Genomic DNA, 12001 nt, shown 5'->3' with positions numbered 1-12001 from the left:
CAACTCTTGTAAGGACAGCATTTAATTGGGGTTGGCTTACAGGTTCAGACGAGGTTCATCAAGGTGGGGACATGGCAGCATCCAGGCAGACTTGGTACAGGAGGAACTGAGAGTTCTACATATTCATCTGAAGGCTGCTAGCAGAATACTGACTTCCTAGCAGCTAGGATGAGGGTCTTAAAGCCCACACCTACTCCCAACAGGGCCATACCTTCTAGTAGTGCCACTTCCTGGGTTGAACATAAACAAACCATTATACGTGGTAACCTATCCATCACAGTAATTTTTATCTATGATAAAAATACATTTCGTAGTGATTGTCTATTTGTGATGTGTTTCCTAGTGTTTCAAATATGTGAGGGTAAGCAAAATTCTTCTTGAAGCTATAAATAGGAGAAGAGCTTGCTGTTGCTGTTCCTCACCCCTCTTTGTTGCCTTGAGTACTTCCTTCCAAAGAAAAAAAATGATCTTTGCCCTTTTTGTCAACATTGATGCTGGTTTTTATTTGAGTATTTTTTTCTAACTTCTTTGGGTGAGAGCATGTACCACGTGTGCCGCCGCATTGCCAACGTAGTGCACTGCCACATGTGCGAATGTGCCTGTGGATATTAGCACAACTTGAGGGGCTCAGATCTCTCCTCCCACCAAGTGACTCATCAGGCTAGAAGTCGGGTTGTCAGGCTTTGCAGGCAAGAATGCCTTTACCTGCTGAGCCTTTTCACGGGTGGGGACAGCTCTGCCTCATACTGTATTCTGAATATAATCCTTCCCTTCTGTTACATAGCATTGGCAGTGCTCTCGGTCTTTCTGTGCCCAACTTCCTGTCTGTTCTGCCTCTGATCTCTCTTCCTCCATTAACCTAGTTAAACAGACCTGCATGGGTTGCCCAAGAGAAGCCCTGACCTCTGGTGATTTCATTCTGCATGCTTGTAGTGGGGAAGCCCTTCTTTTCCTGCCTAATTCTTGGCCTGGTTAAGTCATGGCATCCCAGACGACCAGTGATTTCTCCTTTTCCTGTATCCCAGGGGAAGTACGCACATATTCATCCCATAGTGATCCACTACACTGCACAAAACCTTCTGACCATACTGTTGGGAGCTGTTCAGTCTAACTACCTCCTTCTTGGCAGCCAGGTCCCTGCTCATAAAGAGAAAGAATTCAGGTGTCTATGAGGGGTGTGTGTGTGTCTGAGTGTCTGCATATGGATGTAAGAATGCGAGTGCAGGTGCCCTCAGAGGCCAGAGGAATATGACTTCCCCACCACCCCCAAGAGCCCAAGTTACAGATGGCTGTGTGCTACTTGACACAGCTGCTGGGAACTGAGCTGCACTCCTCTGGAAGAACAGCAACTGCTCTTCACCATCTCCCCAGCTCCTGTTTATGGGTTTTGATGGTGTTTTCAGCTAAGCTTTAACTGAAGTACAGGGGGACATAAGGGATGGCTCAGTAAGCAAAGATACCTGTGCCACCTGAGTTCAGTCCTGGGGACCCTCATTGGTAGGAAGAAAGAGCCAGCTCCTGAAAGTTGTCCTCTGACCTCCACTTGAGTGCTGAGGCAATTACAGACAGACAGACACACACACAGGTAAAATATTTTTAAAATATTATGCTAAAAGGATCTATAGACCTTATAGAGTAGCAAGAGTATCTGCATTATAAAAAATAGTTAAGTAAGTCCCTTACTTAATTCTCATTTTTGAGACTTACTAGCTGATCATATGGATTTAAGCAGGTAGAATGATAAGTTCAGGCAAGGTATAGACCTCATGTGATGATCTTCAAACTCTAGCCAGACAAGGACTACTTCATTAAATGAAAACAGACAGTGCAAACTCCATAAAAACAATGGCAATGTTGGCCTGGGATAATAGCTCAGTTGATAAAGTGCTTATTTTGCAAGCCTAAGACCTGAGTTTAAGCTGTCAGAAACTATGTAAAAAAGAAAAAAGCCAGTTGTGGTCCTTGACTTTGTAATCCTAGGGAGGCAGAGAGGCAATCCCTGGGCTTGCTGCCCAGTTGGCTAACATGCTTGCCAATGTCATGTCTCAAAAAACAAGGTGGACATCATCTTAGGAATCACAGTTGAGGCTGTCCTCTGGCATGTGTGAGCTGCAGGGATGTGTGCAAGTGAGTACACACACAGACATGTATGCATACATACAAATAAACACACACTGACATACAAACAGACATGCATGTTTGCACACACAGACAGACAGGCAGGGGTGCACACACACACACACACACACACACACTTAAAAGGGCAGTATATTGTTAGTTTGGTGGTAGCAGTAGCAGTAATAATAAGGCATAAACTCTCTAAGTCTGCTGTGCCTCTGCTGTTTTCAATGATCGAAAATCACCTTCCTGATAATTCTATTAGATCTGAATACTCATTTAATTTTTCACATTTCTCAAAGGCAAGAGCAGATGGGATCAAATCCATGACAGATAAGAAAACTGAAGGTCAGAAAAGCCTTAAGCTCCAGAGTTTGCTAAGGGCTTGTCAAAAGGGGAACTCCTAAACAAAAGACTATTGTCTTCACTTGGCAGCCAGGAAAGCAATCCTCACTGGGATTGGGAAGCTATAGTAAAAGCATTAAGACTCTGATTATAACTCAGTTTGGTAAGAGTCCAAATTCTTGTTGTGTATTTTTCATGGTGTGTACTGTCTGCCTCACAACCCTCTATCTCTACATTAAAGCAATGTTATGAGAAATGACACCCCAAGCTCAGCGAGAGACAGACAGAGAGAGAGAGAGAGGAGAGAAAGAGAAAGCATTTCTCAGTTCACTAGGGGGCTGAGGAGAGGGGTGTGTCTTTGGATGCTAGAGAGTTCTCTCTTTCCAGGTCCAGCCCACTGCCACTGTGGTCCAAAAGCTGCTTTGGCTCTTCTGTTGAATCTCATGCACACAGCTATTCCCAGGGGGGAATGTGTGTTCTCAGTCAGGAATTCACCTCAGAATAGAGCCATTAAATCATATAGACTTGAGTTTCGATTTTAGGGCTAAATCCAACCTATGGGCAATGTTTGCATATCTTATTTCGCATTTATGTAGAGATAAACTTGCTTTGCGAGCATCAGGAGAGGCAGAGGGGCATTCTCTCCCTCCTCCTAGAGTACTCGTTGGCCGCTACGCTGTTGCAGACTCCAGACTAAGAGCATATTGGTAGTTATTGCACGAGCAGGCAGCAAGAATCCTTACACTTTTAAAGAATGCCATGCTGAGGAGGGCTTAGAAGCTTGTCCACAGAGTGTCCTGAAAATGCCAGCCCTTATGTGGTGGAACAGACTCATCCTAAACCCCCCATCCCCGCCCGGTCCCCTTTCTTCTGGAAGCTCTCATTTTGGTCATTGTGGTAATGGCATCTTTCCTGTTCCAACTCCAGTGAGATTGACAGCCTCCTGTGTAATTTTTATTTGTCTCAAGTGTTGCCCACTTAGCTACTCGATATTCTTAGCCTATGTTTAAGTCCTGAGTGCATATCAGCCTGGACCGTTATTTTTAATTATCCTAAGGACATCATTACTCACAAAGCCGTGCACATTGAAATCTCTGGCTTTTAAATCATTTTTTAAATCAGACCCATTTTTATTTGTCTCAAGTGTTGCCCACTTAGCTTGCTGTGTAAGGTTTTGTCTTCTTTCTGCCCTGATTCCTCACCATGATGGAACAGCTACTTTCCATAAAATGTTTATGAAATGTTTATCTTTCTCAACAGTTCATGTAGTAGTTTGGCAAAGGTAAGAGCTAAAAACTCGAGAGTAAACTCTAACTTGGGTTTCAGCAACAGACTTTCAAATAGTATGCGTGCAAGACTCCTCCCACCCCCAGCCAAGAAAAGTGTTATCCCATCAAGTTTCATGGAATCCTCCCAGATATCCTTTCTTTCCCTTTGACATGCAGCCATGCATTATCTTCTCTATCACTGACCCCCACTTCACGTAACAGCAAGAGAGACTGCAGCTGTTAAACTGCCGAACATCTGCAAGCAGAGTGCAGGATGAATACAGCTTTCAGTCTCTTTGTCGTAGTGGCTCAAGAAAGACTTGAGAAAAGCTAAGTATTTGACTCTCCTTCCTCCCCTCTCTGCCCCACCACCCCAGGTACTTCCACAACTTACAGAACCTGAGTCTGGCTTACTGCCGAAAGTTCACCGACAAAGGCTTACAGTACCTGAACTTGGGGAACGGATGCCACAAGCTCATCTATCTGGACCTTTCCGGCTGCACCCAGGTTTGCCTCCCAGTCTCAGTCTTCTCTGTCCTGCAGCAGGCGAGGACGTCCTTCCGAGAGCCAGCTGCATCCAGCCCTCATGTTGCACTAATGCTGTGCGTGGAGCACAGAACACTCTGCTGAGGTTTTAAATTACATGGCCACAGCTGCTTCAATTTTCTCCAGGATTGCTACTATAGGCGCCTGGCTTCTGTCCACAGGCGCGTCACATCAACAAACAGGCAGAGCTCATTGGATGATGAAACGGACCACTTCTGAGAACAGTTTGAGGGCAGAGTCCAAATCTCCAAAACTTTATAGAGCCACTAAGATACAAACAAATGGGGTGGGATACACAGGATTCCTGACAAGGCAGTTAGGTCCCCCGTGGGCTTTTCTCTGTGTAAAATGCTACAAGCAATAAATGTGAGAAATAGAAGTCCCACACCAAGGACCGTAAATGTTTAAAACTGCATTACATACATATCCTAAATATTACAAAGATGTGAGATTCGGGTGGGAAACTGTTTGAAGAGGAAGGGACAGGGATTGGGGAAGTTGGGCAGGCAGTCATGTGAAAGGTATGGCATTCAGATGCACTCGCTATCTCTTCCACAGTTCCTTCTGCTATCCATAGTTTCCATAGACTTAAGCTATCCTTGCTGTGGCTGATTTTCTCCCATGTCTCTGTGTATGTCTCAATATTGATGTCTTTGGTAGTATCCTATGTTCTTTATAATGCCACACAGGTGAGAGCTGGCTAAAATAAATGTCTAACCACAACCAGCTAGCTGTAGTTGCCAATGATTGAGCTGTTTTTGTGTTAGGTGAGACATCACTCTTCATACAGTGGATCCCTTGTGAGGGTTTTGTGCCCATTTACCAAAGTTCCAAGTGGTAGAATAAACCGGCCAGTCTTGCCTAGAAGCCTATGGTGTACGTCACGTGATAAGCACCTGGAGGTGGACACCACGGGGTAAGGAATTCTTATGCAGCTGCACTGTTCCCTGAACATGACTTCCTAGTGTTCTAGGTATGAGAGGTGAGAAGAGAAGACTTGTCTAAGGTTGAAATAAATGTACAGAATGACACTTCCGTGAACCAGCGTGCAGACGTGCATCAGTACCAACCAGGACTTAAGCTGGAAGTACCCTTGTTTTCCTCATTGTGGCTGGATTTCTGATAGCTTTTTGACCTTGGCCATCTGATGTCTCTAAAGTACTTATTAAGAAAACCTGGGACTATAGGAATTGTACATTCTTTCTCTGCTTTCCTTTGAGAGCAGCTGCTTTTAAAGGCTTTGTTATGGTTTTACAGCCTAGGAATGTCTTTCTCCCAGGTCTGGGAGCTGTCCCTTTGACATAATCTCATCAAAGAGGATAGTGTCTCATCTGTGGGAGGGTGAAACACTACCTCAGATCAGACCCTAGGAAACATAGACCCTCCTACCACAGAGAAAAGTATTTCTAAGTACAGAGAGAAAGTTGTGTGCTCAAAAAATTCCCCCAGCCAAACTTGCTAACTGTAAGTGTTTTAGCACTTTTCCTGTATCTCACCTTAAACAGTCTCCCACAGTAGGCCTTATGTTGCTGTGTAGGTGCATATTGTGGCCACAACACACATTAACTTGTCTATGCACACACACAAACACATTCATGCTGCCCCATGTACACACATGAACAAACTCATTCCCATATATACTCATACATACACATACACACGTCTACACACATCTACACACACACACACACACACACACACACCCTCAATAGGCAGTTATTTGCAGATACAGTGGAGTCCAAGTAAGTAAGATTCTGTGTTCTACTGCCAAACATACCTGATCTGTCATTGAAAATTGAGCTAATGTTTAAAATTGTAGGGTTTTCACACACACACACACACACACACACACACACACACACACACACACCTAGATTTAAAAATAAGCACAAAGGCTAGAGATATTCACATTGTAGGGGGTGCACTCCACTATGGTAGCAGTGAACTGGAGCTGAGTCAGCCGTTTCCCTTTGAGACGGGGCATGATTGCATCTTCCTTTGCAACCTGGCCTCTGTTTGATAATGTTCTTATGTATGTGTGATTATACAGACAGTGATCTCATCTAATGCATTGCCTGTGTGGCCTCAGTTGCTATTTACATTTGGTCTGAATGTGTAAGAATAAGACTCTTGGGTTGGGAAGAAAGCTCACTCAGAGAGCCTTGCAAGTGTGCTGACCTGACTTCAATCCTCAGAACCAAGATTAAAAACCAAACCAAACCAAACGCAGAGGTGCTAAAAGGCTTCACTTGTAATCCCCTACCAGTGGGAGTCAGGGAGAGAGGATCCCTGGGACTTGCTGGGCAGCCAGCCTAGCTAGCCTCGTCACAAGTAACCAATCTACAAGATGAGCACCAGACCAGTAAGGCTCAAAAAACCAAAGCAGACAGCTGATGAAGAATGATACTCAAGACTGACCTCTGGACTCCACGATCACACACATGTGCACATGCACATACACACACACACACACACACATGTGAACATGTCCACAGGTGCATACACAAACACAAATGTACACATTCATATATGCACACATATGCACACACATGTGCACAGCATGAACACAAATTCACACACATGCATGGATAACATGTACATGCACACATGTTCACATTATGAGCACATGTATGAATGCATACATGATGTACACACTCATACACATACACACAAGAATGAAACTCTAACTTTCCTTGTTTTGTAAACTTCAAATCACAAGTATTTGTTTCTTTTATTTGTCCTTTATCTACTTCTATTTGGTTGGGAATCCAAAAAAGATTTAATTCTTGATGTCAGGGACTAGGAACTGGGCAATTGAACCCAAGCCCCATTCTGACTTCTGGGAGTGAGAAGGGAGCACTCACCAAGTACAGACTTCAAGGGGGAGTAGCAATGTAGCTTAGTAAAGAACACAGGCTTCATGCCGGTGCTTCTGAGCAGCTGCTCTAACCCTCAGGGGTAGGCCTGCATATCTGCCACCTCAGCTTAATTTCAAAGAAGGAATCTGGTAACCCACTGTTTCCCTGTGAGGAGGAGCTTCTGTCGTTGTCTTAGGGTTTCTATTGCTATGATAAAACACCATAAGCAAAGCAACTTTGGGAAAGAAGGGTTTATCTTAGCCTATAGAGTCACAGCACAGTTCATCACTGAGGGAAGCCAGAGCAGGAACTTAGAGGCAAGAGCTGATGCAGAGGCCATGGAGGGATGCTGCTTACTGGCTTGCTCCTCATGGCTTGCTCAGTCTGCTGTCTTATAGAACCCAGACTACTAGTCCAGGAATGGCAGTACCCACGATGAGCTGGGGCCTCCCCCTATCAATCACTGAATTAAGAAAATGCCCCACAAGCTGGCCTACTGCCCAATCTTTTAGAGGCACTTTCTTTCTTCCTTTCTTTTCTTTTCTTTTTTTGGTTTTTGGTTTTTGGTTTTTCGAGACAGGGTTTCTCTGTATAGCTCTGGCTGTCCTAGAACTCACTCTGTAGACCAGGCTGGCCTCAAACTCAGAAATCTGCCTGCCTCTGCCTCCTGAGTGCTGGGATTAAAGGTGTGTGCCACCACACCCGGTGAGGCATTTTCTTAACTGTGAGTCTCTTTTCTCAGATTACTCTAGCTTGTGCCAAGTTAACAATAATAGAAGAATCAACCAGGACTGTTGTGGGAACTGGAATATGTTTCCTATGTTTGGAATTTTGCTCTAGGGAGTTATATGTGAATATATAACCAAAAAGAAATATCCCAATAAAACAAAAAGATCAAAAGATCTTGAACAGGGACTTACACCTGAGTGGTTTCCACTGGTGTTTGCCAAGTGTCTGCTGAGTAAATGTGGCCACTACGGCCAAAAAGGGTATTGAGAAAGGATTGTTGCCATACATGTTAGAAAAAATATATACTGGAGAACTTCAGTGGAAAGTAAATTCCATTCCATATGTTTAGAAATATTCTTCATTCATTGGGGATTGGATAAGCAGTTTAGGTACATCAAATGAGACAGCTCTTGTGAGGAAGACCAGGATTTGTCTATGCACCTACCTGTTGTGTCCACTTAGCTTCTTCACGAAAAAGTTTCCCCTCGCAGGCAGTGCCCAATCATGCAGAGACTGCTGCTCCTGTGACTAGCCTGGGCAAGTTTCTAGCCTTGCCTTGCCATTTAAATTATTATTTTAAAGTTATAAACATTTTGACTTCTAATCATATTTAAAAGTGTGTGTGTGTGTATGTGTGTGTCCAAGGATAACTTGGTGAAATCAGCCCTCTCTTTCCACCGCATGGGTCCCAGAGGTTGAACCCAGATTTGCTAGGCTTGCATAACAGCTTTACTCAAGTGAGTCTTTTCTTATCAGATGCATAAAAATTTGAAAATATATAAAGAAAAATATTTTTAGACTACTTGAAATTTTACCACTCAGATAACAGATTCTACCAGCATCTCCTGGCATAGCTTTCTGGTATTCTCTCCACATGCATGTACACTCCTTTAAACTGCAATGTATGGAACAGCATGCACACCATTCGTTCATTATCCTGTAAAGCACACAAATATTCAGTGGTAACATTAGTAGCTACCTTGTGTTCTGTAACTTTTTGTTTGTTTGTTTGTTTGTTCACTTAACCATTCATTAGCCTGTGATGAAAGTCCTTAAGTTTCTGTAAGGCAAAGGATACTGTCAATAGGACAAAATGGCAACCAACAGATTGGGAAAAAATCTTTACCAACTCTACATCCGATAGCTGGCTAATATCCAATATATACAAAGAACTCAAGAAGTTAGACTCCAGAGAACCAAGTAACCCTATTAAAAATGGGGTACAGAGCTAAACAAAGAATTCTCAACTGAGGCTGAGAAGCACCTAAAGAAATGTTTAACATCCTTAGTCATCAGGGAAATGCAAATCAAAACAACCCTGAGATTCCACCTCACACCAGTCAGAATGGCTAAAATCAAAAACTCAGGTGACAGCAGATGCTGGCGAGGATGTGGAGAAAGAGCAACACTCTTCCATTTTTGGTGGGATTGCAAGCTGGTACAACCACTCTGGAAATCAGTCTTGTGTTTCCTCAGAAAATTGAACATAGTATTACCTGAGGACCCACCTATGCCACTCCTGGGCATATACCCAAAAGATGTTCCGACATATAACAAGGACACATGCTCCAGTATGTTCATAGCAGCCTTATTTATAATAGCCAGAAGCTGGAGAGAACCCAGTTGTCCCTCAACAGAGGAATGGATACAGAAAATGTGGTGCATTTACACAATGGAGTACTACTCAGCTATTAAAAACAATGAATTCATGAAATTCTTTGGCAAATGGATGAAACTAGTAAATATCATTTTGAGTGAGGTAACCCAGTCACAAAAGAACACACATGGTATGCACTCACTGATAAGTAGGTATTAGCCCAAAAGCTAGGAATACTCAAGATACAATTTACAGAGCACATGAAGCTCAAGAAGAAGGAAGACCAAAGTGTGGATGCTTTGGTCCTTCTTATAAGGGGGAACAGAATATTCACAGGAGTGTGGAGTAGAAACTGAAGAAAAGACCCATCCAGAGACTGAATCCATCCCATATACAGTCACCAAACCCAGAAACTGTTGTGGATGCCAAGTGCCTGCTGACAGGAGCCTGATATAGCTGTCTCCTAAGAGGCTTTGCCAGAGCCTGACCAATACAGATGTGGATGCACTCAGCCAAACATGGAACTGATTATGGGTCCCCAATGGAGGAGTTGGAGAAGGGATTGAAGGAACTGAAAGGGTTTGCAACCCCATAGGAAGAATAACAATATCAACCAACCAGACTCCCTAGAGCTCCCAGGGACTAAACCACCCCAACCAAAGAATACACATGGAGGGACCCATGGCTCCAGCCACATATGTAGCAGAAGCCCTTGGTCCTGGGAAGGCCCGATGCCCCAGTGTAGAGGAATGTCAGGGTGGCAAGGCAGGAGTGGGTGGGTGGGGGAACACCCTCATAGAAGCAGGGGGAAGGGGGAAGAGATATGTGGTTTCTGGGGGGAGGGAAGGACCGGGAAAGGGGATAACATTTGAAATGTAAATAAAATATCCAATTAAAAAAATCCTTATGGCCATATCTGTGCATGTGTCATAAGGAATGTAGGTAATTTTAAGACCATCCACATTTGTGGTGGTTTGTATAGGTATGGCCTCCATAGACTCATGTGTTTGAATGCTTGGCCTTAGGGAATGGCACCATTAGAAGGTGTGGCCTTGTTGGAGTAGGAGTGGCCTTGCTGGAGGAAGTGTGTCACTGGGGAGGTGGGCTTTGAGGTCTCCTATGCTCAAGCTATGCCCCGTGTGGAACATAGTCTCCTGCTTGCTGCCTGAGGATCAGGATATAGAACCCTCAGCTCCTTCTCCAGCACCAGGTCTGCCTGCACACTGCCATGCTTCCTGCCATGATGACATGGACTGACCCTCTGAACCTGTATGCCAGCCCCAATTAAATGTTGTCCTTTGTAAGAGTTGCCTTGGTCATGGTGACTCTTCACAGCAATGGAACTCTAAGGAGGACAATGTTCCACAAAGTGTATTCTTAACTATCAACATGTACTTACTATTGTCATAAATATACCCCAAGTTTTAGTCAGTTTGGCATTAAACAAGGCACTTTGTATTTTTAATTTGCATTTTCTTTATCACTTGTAAGGTTAAATGTGTTTACCCCCAAAACACAGCTCTTACCTCAAAGGGAGAAAGAGATCATTTATTCTGAAGCCAAATGCTAGTGATTTTGGCCCAGAAGCACAGATTTGGGTTCCCTTCAAATCAGTGTTCTAATGTGAAAGCAATTTACTAATGTCTATACAGTAACAGAAGCAGGGTCACCTCAAGCCGCTATTCAAGTGCACTGGTGGGAACCATCAGAATTCTCAGCCTTAGGCTTCAGACGCTATCTGATGGCCTGTTGATTGGTGGAGAATAGGATTTTGTTAAGTTAATACAGTGATCACGATTTTATTTGTTTATCAGGATGTTAGGTCTGACACAGAGGGGGGCAAGGGATGGCTCTTTATGGGGCTAAGACAGCCCAAGAGAGACTGTAATTGATCTCTGGACTTGCAACACCCCAACCTTTCCATGTTACTGAAGCTCCAGTCAGTCAGCCTCGGCAGACACAGCTTCTTTCCAGGAATCTTCATTCACAAATGCTACACAATGCCACCACAGGCCAATGCTACACAGTGCCACCACAGGCCAATGCTACACAGTGCCACCACAGGCCAATGCTANACAGTGCCACCACAGGCCAATGCTACACAGTGCCACCACAGGCCAATGCTATACAGTGCCACCATAGGCCAATGCTATACAGTGTCACCACAGGCCAATGCTATTCAGTGTCACCATAGGTTGAATGACACTGTTTTAAGGTGGCATTATCAAAGCAGTTACCAAATTAATTGTATTTTGAGCTTGAATACAGGGTTTTCTTTTGATAAAAGAAAAAAGATCTATTTAACAAAGATATTTTCAAGGCTAAAGAGATAAAATTATGAGGTTTTACATGGCTCTGCACATGCTTACCTTCTTAAATTTGCTTTGAGCATATTTGCGACTGCTACTCTTTGGGTGACAAATGTCCACCACAGGCTCATGTGTTTGAATGTCTAGTTTCTGGCTGGTAGCCACTGTTTTGGAAGGTTGTGGAATCTTTGGGAGATAGGACCTTGCTGGAGGAAGTGGGTGTCTGAAGAT

The 12001-nt window shown here is 43.8% G+C and overlaps 2 protein-coding genes across 3 annotated transcripts in view; one reads left to right on the top strand and one right to left on the bottom strand.

The window, feature by feature from the left end:
• Lrrc17 (leucine rich repeat containing 17) overlaps nt 1-4495 on the bottom strand; it is a 32618-nt gene extending 28123 nt beyond the window's left edge. The window contains exon 1 of the mRNA XM_021163603.2: nt 4179-4495. The gene's annotated coding sequence lies outside the window, so the exon portion shown is untranslated. The remainder of the gene's footprint in view (nt 1-4178) is intronic.
• The window catches only part of Fbxl13 (F-box and leucine rich repeat protein 13), a 159318-nt gene that overhangs the window by 96235 nt on the left and 51082 nt on the right, over nt 1-12001 (top strand). For both annotated transcript variants that reach the window (XM_021163602.1, XM_021163601.1), the window contains exon 12: nt 4109-4238. In XM_021163602.1, coding sequence (XP_021019261.1) covers nt 4109-4238 — 130 coding nt within the window. The remainder of the gene's footprint in view (nt 1-4108; nt 4239-12001) is intronic.

This window comes from Mus caroli, chromosome 5 (assembly GCF_900094665.2).
Source record: "Mus caroli chromosome 5, CAROLI_EIJ_v1.1, whole genome shotgun sequence".
Lineage (NCBI taxonomy): Eukaryota > Metazoa > Chordata > Mammalia > Rodentia > Muridae > Mus > Mus caroli.
Note: the sequence above shows the minus strand (reverse complement) of the source record. Positions and strands in the feature narration are given on the sequence as shown.